Source organism: Pogoniulus pusillus, chromosome 17 (assembly GCF_015220805.1).
Source record: "Pogoniulus pusillus isolate bPogPus1 chromosome 17, bPogPus1.pri, whole genome shotgun sequence".
In the NCBI taxonomy this organism is placed as follows: Eukaryota; Metazoa; Chordata; class Aves; order Piciformes; family Lybiidae; genus Pogoniulus; species Pogoniulus pusillus.
This window is the reverse complement of record NC_087280.1, coordinates 20,855,458-20,874,275: the sequence shown is the minus strand read 5'-3', so window position 1 is coordinate 20,874,275 and position 18,818 is coordinate 20,855,458. Positions and strand designations below refer to the sequence as shown.

Genomic DNA, 18,818 nt, shown 5'->3' with positions numbered 1-18,818 from the left:
ATATTGCTCTTCTCTTCTTGGTAGAACTCTGGTCTAAATATTAGTTTCAAGAACTGTTTTTTTTTGGTTGGTTTTTTGTTCCACTCCACTCTCCTCTGTCTCATGTCTATTTTGATCATTGTTTTAGAATGCTGTGAATTGAATTGCTCAGTTCTATCATAGGCTTTTATGCTCTCAAGCTGCATGGGAAGAAGTAATGCAGAAAGCTCCAGCTTGTTTGACTTTCAGTTTAGAAATCAGCTACTGTCCTTTTAAATTCTCCTGTGCACAGTGTGAAGACCAGCAGCAAAATCTTCAGTGATGCCATGGATTATGTCTGATGATGATGTGAAACACTGAGGAAAATATGGTTTGTTAAAACTGAATCACAGAAGCATACAATCAGTCAGGGTTGGAAAGGACCACAAGAATCATCTGCTTCCAACCCCCCTGCCATGGGCTGGGACACCTCACACTACATCAGGCTGTCCAGAGCCTCATCCAGCCTGGCCTTAAACACCTCCAGGGATGGGGTTTCCACTACCTCCCTCAGCAATCCATTCCAGGCTCTCACCACCCTCATGCTGGAGAACTTTTTCCTAACATCCAGTCTGAATCTACCCATTTCTAGCTGTGTTCCATTCCACCCAGTCCTATCACTATTGGACAGCATAAAAAGTCCCTCCCCAGCTTTCTTGTGGGCCCCTTAAGATACTGCAAGGCCACAGTAAGGTCATCTGGGAGCCTTCTCTTCTCCAGACTGAGCAGCCACTACTCCCTCAGTCTCTCCTCATAGCAGAGCAGCTCCAGCCCTGATCATCTTTGTGACCCTTCTCTGGACACCTTTCAGCACATCCATATCTCTCTTGTAATAGGAGAACTGGATGCAACACTTCAGGTGGGGTCTCACCAGTGGGAAGTAGAATAATGCAGAGTAGAATCATTTGAAACAGGAGCTTGGTTTCTGTGACACTAAATGATTTCAACCTGTTAATGACTTCCCTCGCCAGTCTATGTATTAGATAAAAGAGAAATTAGGCATTACAAGGAATCAAGCAAATATTGTTCCCTGCCATAGCCATTATGTACATCAGCAGTTGAACCATTCTCAACTTTTGGCAAAGAGTATTGCTAAGAAAATGGTTTGGGATAATGCAGGAGTGTCTCCTAGGCATGAGATATCACTCATGGTAAAATGGGGAGGAAAATAAAAGTGTGCACAATTGAGAATCTTGTAGCTGGAAGAGTGAGTGTCAGCATCACAGGGCTGCTGATGCTGTAGATGTAGAGAGATGTGGAGCTGATGGAGTGGGTCTAGAGGTGAAGGGCCTAGAGAATAAAGCTTATGAGTGACTGAGGGAGCTGGGGATGGTTAGTTTGAGGAAGAGGAGGCTGAAGGCAGACCTCATTGCTGTCTACTAGTACCTGAAGGGACATTGTGGAGAGGCTGCTGCTGGGTTCTGCTCACAGGGAATTGGAGACAGAACGAGGGGGAATGGCCTCAAGCTGAGACTGGAGAGGTTTAGATTGGCCGTTAGGAAAAATGTTTTTAATGGAGAGAATGGTCAGGGAGTGGAATGAGCTGCCCAGGGAGGTGGTGGAGTCAGCCAGCCTGGATGTGTTTAAGAGTGGTTTGACTGTGGTGCTTAGGGCTATGATTTAAGGTGAATCTTGCAGAGTAGGGTTCTAGGTTAGCCTTGCTGATCCTGTGGGGCTTTGCCACCCTGCATGGTTCTGTAGTCAGTGCTGGGGAGCTGCAGGACAGTTGACAAAACAGGACATGGGTCTGTTTGGCAGCTGCTTAGGAAACTGCTGCTGCAGAGCTGCTCAGGAGGTTGTTAGAATGCAGAACTGTTTCTCTTTGCTTTATAAGCACCCTCTGAACTTTTATTATGTACTCTATGTTCACAGCAATCATTTCCCATACCTCCAAGGCTAAATAATTTCTGAATAGCTAAATCAATTTGTCTTGTGTCTGTGTTGTGTCACAGTTCCCTTTGCTGCGGCGGCAGCAGCAAAAGCAACTTCGTAAGGAGATGTGGAAGCTCTATCAAAGCCTCACTGTCTGAGTTAACAACTCTGCAACTGATTAACCAGGCAGGAGTGGAAAGGAAACAACACTGTGCCTCAGCTCTCTATTGAGACTACAGTCAGATTTTGTAATTAAGCTTTAAGTTTTATTTGAGGTCTGAAACTTAATAATACAGAAAATGTACTGTTGGAGCTAAAATCACCAAGGTCTTGGGTTTGTATCTTGCCTAGATGACCTGTGATTGCAAGGTTGTATTATGCTTGCAACTGAGCAGTGATGTTCATATAGGATGGTGACAGATGCACTAAAATTGGTTCAAGTCCTGCAATTGAATGAATGAAGAGAGGTTCTTCAAGAGTTTCATTGACTCCTGTAGGACGTTAGCTGACTGCTGGTGGAGTCTTTCTGCTGCATAGAGAAAACTGAGTTTAGTAATAGCCCAGGGGGGTTGTATGAATGTGACCTCCTCCCACAGACTGAGGCAGGTATTTTGAATTAATACCTGGCAACAGGAGTTTCTATGAAGTTTATGTAAGGCTCAGTTGTATATTTACATGTGTATTTTGGGGTTTATCTATGTATACTTGAACTGGGTGGCTGAATAGACATACACAACAACAGGTCCTTCTTCTTTAGAGTGGCATTTGAGGTAGGACAGGAGCTGGCCTCACCAAGCAAGTAGAGGTTTATCCAAGGCAGTTGGAATAGCCTCAGAGGAACTTGTTCAGGTTAGAACTTTTCATTTATTGGAGACTTTTTAGCTTGGAATATCACTGGTTTTGAAGTCTTTATGGCCTAAAGCCATGCAAAGGTCCTGTAAGACATATCAAGTATCTTACCTTCTTGGCCAGGATTCTAAGAGTCATAGAATCAAACAAGTTGGAAGAGACCTCCAAGATTATCCAGTCCAACCTAGCACCCAGCCCTAGCCAATCAACCAGACCATGGCACTAAGTGCCTCATCCAGGCTTTTCTTGAACACCCCCAGGGATGGTGACTCCACCACCTCCCTGGGCAGCCCATTGTGTTCTGTTGTCTTGCTTACATATGACCTGTGGCTGTTGGAATCATTATCACTCCATTTTTTTTTAGTACATTGAAAAGCAGGTTGTAAAAAGAGAGGAAAAAAAAATCACATCCAAGTCTTTTTCTGTGTTAGGTTCCAATGGTACAAATCTCTAATGTGGGGATATAATATCTGGATGTCAGCCCACTTTCTGAAGGAATCTATCTCAAAGGTAAACTGGCCTACAAGTGCCAAGAACAGGAGGACAGTCTGATTCCTTGCATAGCAACAGCTAACATGAAATCAGGTTGACTGTGGAAAATGCAGCTGTTGTTTGGCCAGGATTGTGGATGTAGCCATTGGTTCTTGCTCTGCTTTTGGCCCCTGATAGATATTAACTGACCATTTGCCTGGTGCCAAATAAGACTTAGAAGTCACAGCAGCTGCTGGTTTGTAGGGATATCAATTCTCACCCTGCTGAATGCTGCGTGAAGAGCATCTTAGTACAGTGTAGTTAAACTTTCTAGGTCCATAAGCCAAAATACATTGTCATAAGTATTCTATTCTGTAAGTTCCACTGTTGCCTTTATAATATGTAGTGTTTGATGGATACAGGAAAGTAGAGATTTAGCTTTCTGATCATCACCTATAAAGTTTTTCTTGTTGTTGCATTTTAAGGCACATCACTGTCCCTGGAGGTGTTCAAGCAAAGCCTGGATGAGGCACTTAGTGCCATGGTCTAGTTGATTGGCTAGGGCTGGGTGCTAGTTTGGACTGGATGATCTTGGAGGTCTCTTCCAACCTGGATGATTCTATGATTTTTCACCTACCTGTATTACTCTAAAAATGTCATTTTCATTTTAGATCATTCCAGGTTTCTTTAGAGGGACGAAATTCAGATCAATACATTTGTGTTTTGCCTTTAAAGGAGGTAATTTTAAATAGCTGCAGATTACTGCCAGCATTAGGCAATTCTTCTGGAAACACTGTGTTTGAGTAGAAAAGGAAATGGGATCACAACAGGCATTTTATGGTACTTCTGGATTTGGTTTATTAACTTTGTATTTCCAACCTCTCATACAGCCTGTTCTAGATATCCTTGGTACTTGTAAGATGGGCTTGTAGTTTGGCTTGGCATCTCTTTTTTTTTTCTCTTTTTCTACAATCCTGAGTGCTTTTTCAAATCTTCATAGAATTATAGAATCAACCAGGTTGGAAAAGACTCCAAGATTACCCAGCCCAACCTAGCACCCAGCCCTATCCAGTCAACCAGACCATGGCACTAAATGCCTCATCCAGGCTTTTCTTCAACACCTCCAGGGACAGTGACTCCACCACCTCCCTGGACAGCCCATTCCAATGCCAATCACTCTCTCTGCCAACAACTTCCTCCTAACATCCAGCCTATGCATCCCCTGGCACAACTTGAGACTGTGTCCCCATGTTCCACTGATCTCATCTGCAGAACTTCAAAGTTTGGCTTCTGGCTTTGCTATTAGTGGATTTTGTCAGATACCACTCCAGACACAGCAGCTCATTCCATTTCTGGGCAGAGAGACTCCATGAAACCAGTGAAAGCAGACTATGCTGTGCTATAAAGTGGCAAGGGTATGAGAATGAAGACTAGGCTTCTTGTGCTTCGTTCCAAAATCATGCCTCATGTGCAACCTGAAGCCCTGTGTCCTGGAAGGTGATGGTCCTTTCTCTGTGCTGCTATGCCCAGAACATAGGCAGATCAGTAGTGAAAATTCATTTCCTGCTCATTCCCCATGGACTGTGAGGGGCTCCAGCTGCACAAGTGGAGGAAACTCCCCTGCAGCCTGTGAAAGACCCCCTGGGAATTAGGTTTTGATGAAGTAGAACAGGTTTGCTTCCTTAAGTGGATCTGTTATACACTTGCATTAAGGCCAAAAGGCTTTTAGGTGTGAGAAGGTCCCAGGAAGGAGTGAATAAAGCCTTAAGACTAACCTTATGATCATAGAATGGTTTAGCTTGGAAGGGACCTCAGTGCTCATCCAGTTCCAATCTGCCACCATAGGCAGGGACACCTCCCACTAGAGCAGGTCACTCAAGGCCTCATCCAACCTGGCCTTGAACACCTCCAGGGAGGGAGCAGCCACAGCCTCCCTGGGCAACCTGTGCCAGTGTCTCACCACCCTCACTTGAAAGAACTTCTTCCTAACATCCTATGTAAATCTCCCCTCTGCCAGTTTAAAGTCATTACAAGACCTTGTCAATAGTCCCTCCCCAACCCTCCTGTAACACCCTTCAGATACTGGAAGGCCACTCCAAGGTCTCTTCAAAGCCTTCTCCAGGCTGAAGAGCCTCAACTTTCTCAGCCTGTCCTCATAACAGAGCTTCTGCAGCCCTCTGATCATCTTGGTGGCCTCCTCTGGACTCGCTCCAACAGTTCATGGCCCTGTCCTTCACCAGAAACAGGGAAGAAGCAGCAAACAAATGGTAGCCTAATGGATTTAAACACAGTCATCAGCAAGCACACTTTGCAAGCAGATTTCCTTTGCCAGGCTAATATGACTGAGGTTAACAGAGATACAAGGATGAATGTGCATAGGGATAATGACTGCAAGGCCTTCTTGGATACCTTCTCTTTAACCACTTGTTTGTGGCTAACCTCTGCTGCTTTATTTCTCCCAGGTGTTCGTGGTCACCGTCTGGAGCGTGGAACTGTACATGGTGCCCCTGGCTCTGTTGGTGCTCTTTGCCTACAACTTCTCCCTCATCACCACAGGGAAGGTCAACAGCACCCAAGATGCCCAGGCAAGTAAAGTGGCAGGAACATGTCTGGCAGCCTGAGGTTGAATTGGTCCTTGAGGAAAATGTCCTGCATTTTAATGGTATTAAGCTACTTTTGGAGCTAACCAGCAGTTTTGTTTCAAAGTTACTGAAAAGAAACCTCAACCCTTGCTCTATTGCTGGTTGCCTGGGAGAAGAGACCAACCCCCACCTGGCTACAATGTCCCTTCAGGTAGTTGTAGACAGCAATGAGGTCACCCCTGAGCCTCCTCTTCTCCAGGCTAAAACACCCCCAGCTGCCTCAGCCTCTCCTCATAGGGTTTGTGTTCCAGGCCCCTCACCAGCTTTGTCACCCTTCTCTGGACACCTTCCAGCACCTCAACATCTCTCTTGAATTGAGGGGCCCAGAACTGGATGCAGTAGTCAAGGTGTGGCCTGAACAGTGCTGAGTCCAGGGGCAGAATAACCTCCCTTGTCCTACTGGCCACACTGTTCCTTATCCAGGCCAAGATGCCATTGGCTGTCTTGCCCACCTGGGCACACTGCTGGCTCATTTTCAGCCTACTATCTGTCAGCACCCCCAGGTCCCTTTCCTCTTGGCTCCTTTGCAGCCACTCTGTCCCCAGCCTGTAGTGCTGCTTGGGGTTGTTGTGGCCAAAATGCAGAACCCTGCACTTGGCCTTGTTAAATCTCATCCCGTTGGCCTCTGCCCACCTGTCCAGATCTCTCTGCAGGGCTCAAGATATTCCAGGGAGCCAAAGAGTAAATCTGGGTATTTGAGCTCCCAGTGCCTTTAATGTAGTTTTTTTGGATGGAGGGAAAGTGCAAAACAACCAACACAAAACCCAAACAAAAATAAACCCACTTGTCCCCAAAAGACCCCAGTCTTTTTGTTCTGATTCTTCATGTTTGCTGTACTTGTAGACCAATTCAAATGTTCCCATTCAACAATCAAGAGTAATTCAGAGAACCTTGTTAAGGAAGAATTCAGAGGACCCTGTTAGAGACTCAACTTATTAAATACCTTAGTTGAAAGCCAAATGCTCCTTATTTCAAACCTTGGCCAAGTCTTTTGTTTCCTCCCTTACCTGTCAGCATGGGAGTTAAAGGAAGGAAATAATGCTGGATAGAATTCTGGCTGTGGTTTGTGACATTAAATATGTTCATGCTTAGGTATTTTCTAAAGTCTGATGTTTCAGTAATGGTCCTAGAGAGAGCAGTCATTATGCCAGTGAGGATGGAACAAGTTGAGTATGTGCTCCTCAGCCTTGACATAACTGCTGGTTCATTGCTCAGACTAAGAGCTGTTTACAGGCAGAAAAGTTGGCACTGAATTCGAAAGCTTGTTGCCTCCAAACTGCTTTATTTTGACTTGAAATCTGTATAGGTTATTGCCTGCTTTGTTCAGGAAAGCATAAAGGGAAAGGCCTTTGAATACAAAATGTTACTGCTGAAAGGGGAGAATGGTGGGGGCTTGATGGCTTGCACTAGTGGTGGGAGGCATCTGTGTAAGGAAGTGTTGGGGGAGTACTGTCAGCTTCTTGAACGTCTCCTGCCGTTGGAAATCAGGTGGAGTGTTTTGTAATGTGGACATCTGCTTTTGCAGGAGCTCGTGGGCTTGGATGAAGATGAGGATGAGGATGATAAGGTAAGCATGTCTCGTGACTGTGTGGACTAGAATCAGAAGGAATGTGGGAGAGCAGAAACCCCCCATCCTGTCCCCAAAAGATCTTCAGCTGCTATCTGCACCAAATGGGAAGGCAACTCTGCGCTGATTGGCAGACTTGAAAGAACTAAAGCCTTGGTTTGTGTAATGCTGCTGAGTCCTCTGAACAGTAACTCAGTCTGAGCAGTCTCCTGGTTTGTGCCTGCAATCCTAACAAGCACCTGTTGATGTGTGTGCACTGATAGATTTGTGTGTGGCTGGGTAAGATGTAGATGCATACAGGTGTGGAGAATCCTCCAGCACTTCCATTTGGAGTCTTGGGTGACATCATGTACCAATGGCTTTTCCCAATGGAGAGCTCTTGGAGCAAGTCCAGAGGAGGGCCTCAAAGATGATCCAGGGGCTGCAACATTTCTGCTGTGAGGGTAGGCTGAGGCAGCTGGAGAAGGCTTCAGGGGGACCTTAGAGCTGCCTTACAATACATAGAATCAAACAGCTTGGAAGAGACTTCCCAGATCATCCAGTCCAACCTAGCACCCAGCCCTGTCCAGTCAACCAGACCATGGCACTAAGTGCCTCAGCCAGGCTTTGCTTCAACACCTCCAGGCACGGCCACTCCACCACCTCCCTGGGCAGCCCATTCCAATGCCAATCACTCTCTCTGCCAACAACTTCCTCCTAATACCCAGCCTGTGCATCCCGTGGCACAACTTGAGACTGTGTCCCCATGTTCCACTGATCTCATCTGCAGAACTTCAAAGTTTGGCTTCTGGCTTTGCTATTAGTGGATTTTGTCAGATACCACTCCCCCAGCACAACTTGAGACTTGAAGCAATTGTACAGAAAGGCTGGAGAGGAACTTTTTTTAAGGGTGTCTAGAGACAGGACAAGAGGGAATGGTTTGAAGCTGAGGGAGAGCAGGGTTAGACTGGATCTTAGGAAGTTCTTCAGTATGAGGGTGGTGGGACTCTAAAATAGGCTGCTCAAGGAGGTTGTGGATGCCTCTTCCCTGGTGATGTTCAAGGCTAGGCAGGATGAGGCCTTCAGCAGCTGAGTCTAGCTGAGAGAGGTTGCTGCCCATGGCGGGGAGGTTGGAGTAGACAATCTCTTAGGTGGCTTCCAGCTTAAGCCATTTGAAGAATCTATGATTTCTGTAGGCCAGAATTGGTGTGATTTTAGCAGAACTGGTTAGATTTTCTCAACACATCCTAGAGGGGGAAAAAAATTGGTTTAGTTCCTCAGATGAAACATAGAAGGAATTTGAATTGGCAAGGCCTGTTTTGTATTTCATTGGAGCATGCTTACTACTTCTTCTCACTATGAAAAATTCATTGGGATTTGTTTTTCAAGTTTATCAAACCACAGTGACTAATGATAAAAGGATTAGAGGGCATGACATGTGAAGAAAGATTAAGAGAACTTAATATATACAGCTTGAAAAAAAACATAAGTGAAGGAGGATCTGATAATCTATAAATACTTGAAAGCTAAAAGGTGAGGAATCATTTAACGAGCAACAGCATGCAAAGGAACATTGACTGTTAGGGAGAAAATGTTCACAAAGCAATGTGAAACTTCCAAATTGCATACTAAGTTAATAGCATTCTGCTTGAATATTCTGTGTTCTAAGTGTGTTGCAGGGAAATTGTTAGCATTGAGAAGTAAATCAATACCACAGCTAGCAAGTCACCGGCACTCAGATTGAAGCTCAGCAGACTAATCGAATGGAGTAGTTACTCCAACATAACCTTGCTCCTCTATGGTGGTTGTATTTTACTGAACCACCCAAAACCCATCAAAGAGAGTGATTTGCCATTGGAATGGCATTGGAATGGCCCAGGGAGGTGGTGGAGTCACTGTCCCTGGAGGTGTTGAAGAAAAGCCTGGATGAGGCACTTAGTGCCATGGTCTGGTTGATTGGCCAGGGCTGGGTGCTAGGTTGGACTGGATGATCTTGGAGGTCTCTTCCAACCTGGTTGATTCTATGAGTTATTCAGTAAGATTCAGACAATCTGCTGGAATTGCACTTCCCTTGCAACACACAAGAATTGTTTTCATGTTTTCGTTTATAATTTCACTTTTTTGGCATCATAAAAGTAGTGAACTAAATGGACCGGTATCTGGAAGTCACTAGAAACATGGATTCACTGACCATGAGCCAGCAGTGTGCCCAGGTGGCCAAGAAAGCCCATGGCATCCTGGCCTGGATCAGGAGCAGTGTGGGCAGCAGGACAAGGGAGGTTATTCTCCTCCTGTACTCAGCACCGCTCAGGCCACACCTTGAATGCTGTGTGCAGTTCTGGGCTCCTCAATTCAAGAGAGATGTTGAGATATTGGAACATGTCCAGAGAAGGGCAGCAAGGCTGGGGAGGGGCCTGGAGCACAGCCCTGTGAGGAGAGGCTGAGGGAGCTGGGGGTGTGCAGCCTGGAGAAAAGGAGGCTCAGGGCAGAGCTCATTGCTGTCTGCAACTACCTGAAGGGAGGCTGTAGCCAGGTGGGGTTGGTCTCTTCTTCCAGGCAACCAGCAACAGAACAAGGGGACACAGCCTCAAGTGGTGTCAGGGGAGGTCTAGTCTGGATGTTAGGAGGAAGTTGTTGTCAGAGACAGTGGTTGGCATTGGAATGGGCTGCCCAGGGAGGTGGTGGAGTCACCGTCCCTGGAGGTGTTCCAGACAAGACTGGATGAGGCACTTAGTGCCATGGTCTAGATGACTGCATAGGGCTGGGTGCTAGGTTGGACTGGGTGAGCTTCGAGGTCTTTTCCAACCTGGTTGATTCTATGATTCCAGGCTGCACACCCCCAGCTCCCTCAGCCTCTCCTCATAGGGTTTATGTTCCAGGCCCTTCACCAGCTCTCTCACCCTTCTCTGGACACCTTCCAGCACCTCAACATCTCTCTTGAATCGAAGGGCCCAGTATGTGTCCCATGTTAAGTGCTGTGCAGCATTTTCTTCATCCTGTCCTGCGTGTATCCCCTTTGCATCAGTACTGGACCATGCTTGCACTCTGATCACTCACATCTTTAAGTACATGAGGTTATTCTTAGTGGCTTTTGCAAGTCTGAGGGAGGCCAATGCTCTGTAGGGTATGTATGGGAAATGTGTGGTGTTATCTCACAACGGTGTCAGCATTTAAGCAGACAACTATACATTAAAAAGGAGTTTGATTTGGGTTCTTTTTGTCCCCTAGTACAAGAGGTCCCAAAGCTGAAATGTGCCAGTTGGGTTGTGGTCCACGAGGTCAATGTTTCTGTTTCCTGTCATGGTGGTGTAGCAAAATGCTCACACACGGAGCCTCTCTGGGTTCTGCTGCATGTTAGACATAACAGGCCATGCTTCTGGGGATTGTAACACAGCCCTCAAAGAGCTCAGCTGTTTATAAATACACAGACTCTTACTTCAAAACCCAAGAGCAGATTAACTCCCTTCACCTAAACTATCTGTCTTAAATGACAGTTCTTAATTGTCAGCTCCCCCCTTTTTTTCCCCTCCGCTCCCCTCCCCAAATACCAGCATGGGGGACTGTAAAAGATAAGAGGGCTCTGTCCCTTTTGGCACAAGCTGTTCACTGGATGAATGCCTTCTAGGATTTGTGCCATCTTGGATGTGGAGTTCAGACTGTGTCATGTCAGCTCTGGGGTCTGTCAGGCTGTCTGACTGAGGATTGTTTTGAAATGACATCACTGAAACATCTTTTGCCTGCCAGTAGAGAGGTATAGACAAGACACATGCAGCTCAAGCTGTCTGATTGTTGACTGTTTGTTTAGTTTACTTTTTCTTTCCTTTTTTTTGATTCAAGAGTAGGCAGTTCCCCTGTTGACTGAAGTGTATCATAGGATCCCACTGGACAGAGTGCTGGAGTCCTCTCACAGTCTTATATTGTCTGGATAAATTCTGGTTGAATATATAATTCCATATATCTCCTCCAAAACTTAAATTACTACTACTTACAGATCAGGAAATTGATTCAGAATTGAATCGGAGACAAAACTAAAGCAACAACAGTTCAAGAGGGACATAGAACTGCTTGAGAGAGTCCAGCACAGAGCCACAAAGATGATGGAGGGAATGAAACATAGAATAGAATCAACCAGGTTGGAAGAGGCCTCCTAGATCTTCCATTCCAACATCTCTATTATGATGACAGCCTGAGGGAGCTGGGGCAGTTTAGCTGGGAGAAGAGGAGACTGAGAGGTGACCTCAGCAATGGGTATCAGTATGTACAGGTGAGTGCCAGGAGGCTGGAGCCAGGCTCTGCTGGGTGATGCCCAGTGACAGGACAAGGGGCAATAGATGGAAGCTGAGGCACAGAAGTTTCATGTAGACATGAGGAGGAAGTTTTTCCCTGTGAGGGTGACAGAACCCTGGAACAGGCTGCCCAGGGGGGTTGTGGAGTCTCCCTCTCTGGAGATATTCAAAACCTGCCTGGATGTGTTCCTGTGTGATCTGGTCTAGATGATCCTGCTGAGGTAGGGGAGGTTAGACTGGCTGAGCTTTGGAGGTCCCTTCCAGCCCCTGACATTCTTTGACTCTGTGACTCTGTAACAACAATTCCTGTTAGTTTTTGTTAGAATCCTAGAATCAACCAGGTTGGAAGAGACCTCCAAGATCATCCAGTCCAAGTTTGGTTTTTCTCTTAGGTGGTGTCTATGGGATGGTGAGCCCATGTAGATCTATTTGCCTTTTGGGATGTAATAGGAAGCAATCAGTTGACACAGTGGCTTCAAGCCAACTTATTTGGGAGCTTCCAAGAAATGTTTAATATCTCATGTTGGAAGGGGGGGGGGGAGAGAGTAGGGGGAAAAAAAATCCCCGAGGAATAAAAATCCAATGTTTCGAATGTAGGCAATGCTCTGTCAAAAAGAGGTACCAAAAATACACCAAGTTTTATGAACCCAATTCAGAAAGACTCCAGCTGAACAAATTAAAGTCAAATTCATCCAGTAGCAAAGAGCTGACATTTTCCATTTGAGTTAGATTCAGCATGTGGAAGCTTTCCGTATGGATCTTATTTGTACGGGTGGATTACGATGAAAATTGCATTAATTTTCTCCACAGTAAAGGTCAGTAATTGAAACATGAACCAAGAGTCTATTGTGTAAGATGTTATATCCCCCATACTTAGGAAAGGTCATTCAAGACAATATCATCTCATTGTTTTCTTCCCTGGAAGTATAAATAATTTCATTAGTTGTTTTTTCTTCTTCTTCTTTTTTCCTTTCTCTTCAGTACAACAATTGCAATATATTATTTCAACGTCTCCCATTAAGTTTGCTGAAGAGAAATGATAGGAAAGACTTGAAAATACTCCATGGCACACAGGGTATGTCCAGACTGAAAAGAAGCAGACCTCTTCTCCACAAAATTAAGGGGAAGGTCATGCCCTAAGTAAAAGCCCCCCCTAAGGTGTGTGTGTTTATGTAGGCGTGGACTGCCTGAAATTGCTGTTCCTTCTTTAGTTGGCTCTTTGTGGCTTCATCCTCACTGCTTCCTCGTGAGTCTATGTACAAACTGTGAATATGTCAGTGATGGAGAAGCCTAAGGGACAGGTCTGGAGGTAGGTGGGGGTTGGTCTATTCTGCCAGGCAACCAGCAACAGAACGAGGGGACACAGTCTCAAGTGGTGCCAGGGGAGGTCTAGGCTGGATGTTAGGAGGAAGTTGTTGCCAGAAAGAGTGATTTTGCCATTGGAATGGGCTGCCCAGGGTGGAGTCACCATCCCTGGAGGTGTTGAAGAAAAGCCTGGATGGGGAACTTAGTGCCATGGTCTGGTTGATTGGCTAGGGCTGGGTGCTAGGTTGGACTGGATGAGCTTGGAGTTCTCTTCCAACCTGGTTGATTCTATGGTTTAATGCTCTTATCCGTAGGCATCCCATACATTGTCACTGTCCTTGTCTTGGCATCATGACCCATCTAGTCATAGGTTTAGGAGTGATGGGAGAGGAGTGGAAAGGAGGGACTTGCAGCTCTAAGGTCCCCCAGCACCTTCTCCAGGCTGATCAACTCCAGCTCCCTCAGCCTATCCCCACAGCAGAGCTGCTCCAGCCCTTGGATCATCTTTCTGGCCCTCCTCTGAGCTCACTCCAACAGCTCTGTGCCTTTCTTACGCAGGGGACACCAGAACTGGACAAGGCTTCTTCTTGGTTTGTGCTTAGGAGGCTTTTGCTGGTCCTCTGTGCACAGATGAGATTCATCTAACGTAAGCACAGAAAACATGAGCATTGCTGAAGAAGGTGTGAAGTGGTCATCTTCTGCCTTTCAGCCAGCTTTCCCCCAGCCTTAGCTGTCAGATGACGTGCCACTGCTTTTAAAACGTGCCCTTTTTATGGTCAGTGATACTGTCCTTCAGGCAGCCTGCAGGAATTCCTCCTGGCTCTGCTGGCATGATTCCAGCTTTCACACCTTTTTAACTAAGAGCATAAATTGACCCTTCTGTGTTGAATTTCCTCTATTTGGTAATTATTTCAAGTGCTACATTTCCACAGCCAGGCAGGCACATTTGCAGCGTGGTGTTAATAAACAAAAAGATCCTGTGATGCACACTTTGGGGACTGCATGAGGCAGTTGCTCAGAGTTTGGCAGCCATCCTCTCCGGGTACCCATCCTCCTAGAAGCGCCGAGGAGCCCTCCTCGACACGTGGCACAGGCTTTGGAGCACAGGGCAAGAGAGTGACTCAGCATGGCAGATTGCTGGGTTCATTTCAGCTGCCTTTGGCTCCCACCAAAGGCAGGATCCAGTTCAAGGTTGCTGTGGTGACTATTTTCAAAGCTCTGCCTGGAATTCATTTTAGCTACCAAGAGACTGTCTGTCACTCCATGGCTACCACCTCCCACAAGAGCTTCGTTCTGCTGCTAGACTGAAGCTGTTAGTGAAGTGTTCCCTGCAGACAATAGAGGCCAGTGGCTGTTGTTTATGCCCAACAAAATCTATTGGGTTTTAGAAGCTCTTCATCTATGAGTGTTTTGGCCTTAAGATGTTGTTTGGCACAAGTTTTGCTGGACACCAGGAAGGTCAGAGTTCTGTGGTCTAGCACAGAGCAAGCTGCATGTTAGGTTTAACTTTGGCCAAGTTTGTTTTCTCTCTAAGTAATGACAGAATGTTTTATTAACAACAAAAAAAAAAAGAGGGGGGAAAACCAAAAGAACTCAGAACAAAATCCCTACAACCCCCCCAGAATAATAGTGGAGCATAAAGGCCATGCATGCCTGAGGTTTTTCCTTTCTCTCCTCTTTCCATCAGTCTTGTTTGTTGCTAATACACTGGAAATTCATATCTGGTTTGTGGGGTAAGTCCTGGTAAACCGTTGCCCTGATGTGCTTGTAGAGGCATAATGAGAGCTACTGTGAAAAAGCTGATTCTGAAACTTAGGCCAGCCCAGGGCTAGGCAGATTAAGTCCTTGAATCCCTGAAGCTATGCAAAACTTCCATTCCTGCCTTACGTGCCTCTACCCTATTTTCTTCCTCCTTTCTTCCTTCTTTTGTATGAATCTCTGCTTCTTTTTCCTCCTCCCCTTTTTCTCATCCTTGCCCCCAAGTGTTCCTCAGCTTTATATATTGAGTTTCCCTTGGCATGCCAGAAGTCTGCTGATGAATACCACTTGTTTGAAAGTTGCATGCAAGCTTTCTTTTTGTGCTGGAGTTTTACATGGATTCCAGGAGAGAAGTATTTAGGACTTGCTCGTGGCTTCCAGCCTGAGTTTTTCAGTTGTGGGCATTTGATATTTGCAGGACACATCAGAAATACATTTAGAGTGCAACCCTGGAAATTGTCTGTGCATTTGGAGTTTTGCTTACTGGTTTGGATGTATCCAGAGGGGAAAAAAAAAATTGATGGATGGATTTAAAAACACCAGAGAACAGCTTTTTGTAAAGATGAAAGCTATTAATCCTTGAAACAAATGAAAACAAGAAGTTAGAAGACCTCCACCATCCAAGTTTTCAACTCAGTAACAGAAGTTTTCCTAGAGCAGAAGCAGTAACTGTTTGGTCATTGGTGCTTGGTAATTTTTGCCTTCAATCTCTTCTTCTGTAGACCTTACAACTTTCCCTTTCAAGCCCAGCTCTGCCCAATGTAACTCACCCATCACGAATCATTGTGTTAAAGCTGAGGATGTCCTCTCCTGATCTGCCCCACATTTCACACACTTAAACTCTTTGCCCTGGAAGTACCTCAGTTTTGCCTTCACTTGACAGTTACTTTTGCAACTGTCCCTGAGTGTCTGAGAGCAGCAAAACATCACAGGGAAGAGAAAGAAGATCACAGAGTTGTGTTAAGCCTTTGAGTGCATTTAGACCTGCTGTGTATTATCTGTTAGATATTCAGACACAGAACAATCTAGAAATACCTTCCATGAAGTATGGCAGACATTTGAAGTTCTTCACAGAGAGAGTGATTTTGCCATTGGAATGGGCTGCTCAGGGAGGTGGTAGAGTCACTGTCCCTAGAGGTGTGCAAGCAAAGTCTGGATGAGGCACTTAGTGCCATGGTCTAGTTGATTGGATAGGGCAGGGTGATAGGTTGGACTGGATGATCTTGGAGGTCTCTTCCAACCTGGTTGATTCTATGATTCTATGGTCTGGTTGTTTGGATAGGGCTGGGTGCTAGGTTGGGCTGGATGAGCTTGGAGGTCTCTTCCAACCTGGTTGATTCTATGATTTGCAGGTTGATGTACGTTAGCTGGGCTCAAAAGGCTTCTGAATTTGCTAGGTGTTGTGGGGGTTTTGTTTAGTCTTTTCTCCCCCCTCCCCCCCAACTTTCCTCTGACATGCTTAATCTTTTATAAGACCCCTTTTGTGGTTTCATTCAGGCAGTTAGTGTAGAAGTGGAGGTTTCTTAAATTGGGATATGCAAGGAAGATTTGAAGTAACATACTGATTATGTAATGAATTCTCAGTTGTAAATTCATTTTGATGGAGTAAATTCTTTCCCAGAGGCTGGAGACTAGTTTTGGTCCACCCACAGTGCTGTAATCAGCTAAGAGAGAAAGAAGAAAGAAAGAAGAAGAAAATGGCCTTGAGGGAATGGAAGCTTCACAACCATTTCTGAGGGGCAAAATTTGCCAGAAACAGGCAGGATATCTTATTTTTAATTCTAGCAAAAGCTTCTGAGCTGTGATTTTTGAAGCATGGGGATCTACATCCCCTTTGCAAGCAGCAGAATATATTGAGCCTAAAAGAAATCAGAAATGAATGATACTTGAGGAGGATGAATTAAAATTACCTGGGGGGGGGGAGGATCTTGCACAGATGGGAAAGGGTGTGGAAGGTGTAAAAAATCTATCTTCTACCAAACAAATATGGTAACATTCACAGACAGCTTTCTGTATGACAGGTGCCTGTTCACTAATTAATGTAGACTACTGACTGCCACCTTGATGGGCGATGAACTCTTCCTGCTTGCCACTGTTTTGTGAGCTGCTGGCTTCAGAAAGCATAAACAGCACTCCAGAGCCTAAATCATATGGAAGAATCCTGTTTGTTGTACTTTATTTGTCTGCTTCTCTCTTGCTTACCCAATCATCTAATCATAGAATCAAAGAATCAACCAGGTTGGAAGAGACTTCCATGCTCATCCAGGCCAAGCTAGCACTCAGCCCTGTCCAGTCAACCAGACCATGGCACTAAGTGCCTCAGCCAGGCTTTTCTTCAACACCCCCAGGGACGACAACTCCACCACCTCCCTGGGAGGTGTAGCTGTTTATCGTGGTGTAGCTGTTTAGACTGCAGGTTTTCAGAACAAAACAGGAATAAGAACAGATATTGACAAGTCCCCAGGCTCTCCAAAAGCTTCTGCATACCTTTCAGTGTCCTGCTACCCTGTTGTACTTTTCTAACTGATTTCATGTGCAAGGCTTTCTAATCCCAGCCTCTCTCTGCCTTTTTGCTGGGTCTATTTGGAATTATAAATGGAAACCACTGCAGTCTGGGGGCAATTTTAGCATGCATGATAGGTAAGAAGATGCATGCCATTGTCATTATGTCCCAGGCACTGGTAGCTTCTGGTTTCTTTTCTTGGTGGCTGCAGCAGCAGTTCTCTTGTATTGTCTGAACAGCATTGTCACTACGTCTCTAAGCTCAATCGAAGATGTGTAAATAAAGTCAGCATGATGCAGATAGACCTGACAGATGATCTTCTTTGCAACTCAGAGTAGCAAGAGTAGGCTTGCCCTGGAATATAACTTTATCTAAAGTGGTTTCTTTCCCCTTCTGCTTGAATTGGGAGAGAAGGAATTTCCAACCAGCTGGTGTTCCATGAATTCATACAATCACAGAATCAGCCAGGTTGGAAGAGACCTCCAAGCTCACCCAGTCCAACCTCATCCATAGCATAGAATCACAGAATTAACCAGGTTGGAAGAGACCTCTAATACCTAGTCCAGCCTATCACCTAAGCCTTCTAATTAACTAAACCATGGCACTCAGTGCCTCATCCAGTCTTTTCTTGAACACCTCCAGGGACTGTGACTCCACCACCCCCCTGGGCAGCCCATTCCAATGCCAATCACTCTCTCTGACAACAACTTCCTCCTAACATCCAGCCTAGACCTCCTCTGGCACAGCTTGAGACTGTGTCCCCTTGTTCTGTTGCTGGTTGCCTGGCAAAAGAGTCCAACCCCCACCTGGCTGCAGCCTCCCTTTAAGTAGGCTCAGGCCAGACCTCATTGCTCTCTACAACTTGATTGGATGGGGCTGAGTGCTAGGTTGGACTGGATAATCCTAGAGGTCTCTTCCAACCTGAGTGGTTCTATGATTCTACACCCCTGAGCCTCCTCTTCCGCAGGCTGCACACCCCCAGCTCCCTCAGCCTAGCCTCTCCTCACAGGCCTGTGCTCCAGGCCCCTCACCAGCTTCATCACCCTTCTCTGGACACCTTCCAGTATCTCAACATCTCTCTTGAATTGAAGAGCCCAGAACTGGACGCAGCACTCAAGGTGTTCTCCTTTCAAGTTCGGTGCCACTAAAGCCTGCTCTGGCAAAGGGATCATTGTACCATGCCAGTGAGTGAATAGTTAAACCTAATATAATCTTCATGTGTCATTTACATTTGAGCCTAACAAGGTTATAAGTGGAGTTCTGTGAAAATGACTTTTGGTGCTATTTTCACATAAACTGACTCTTTCTTTATTTCTTTATTTTTCTTCTGGGGTTATTTCACACCCCAAGGGTTTCATATTTGCTTTTTGGTTGGTTGTTTTATTAATGTAAAAATACTCCTTTTCACACCCCAAATGTGTGATCATTTAAAACTGCTGCTTCTATTCATTGTGCACTCACTCGCAACCCAAAGGCAAAATATTCAAATGGCTGGAGCTTGATAACTCTGTGCTGGCTTTTTAAACTCAAAAAACCCAAATTAGTGTGATGAGAAATGAGCACCAACT

General features: G+C 45.5%; 1 protein-coding gene across 5 annotated transcripts in view; it reads left to right on the top strand.

The window, feature by feature from the left end:
• Nucleotides 1–18,818, top strand: part of MCTP2 (multiple C2 and transmembrane domain containing 2) — a 159,501-nt gene that overhangs the window by 126,645 nt on the left and 14,038 nt on the right. For 4 of the 5 annotated variants that reach the window (XM_064158037.1, XM_064158035.1, XM_064158036.1 and 1 more), the window contains 2 exons: nucleotides 5,673–5,795; nucleotides 7,378–7,419. In XM_064158037.1, coding sequence (XP_064014107.1) covers nucleotides 5,673–5,795; nucleotides 7,378–7,419 — 165 coding nt within the window. Of the gene's footprint in view, nucleotides 1–5,672; nucleotides 5,796–7,377; nucleotides 7,420–16,368; nucleotides 16,541–18,818 lie in introns of those variants that run through there. The other variant, XM_064158038.1, reaches the window with a different exon arrangement.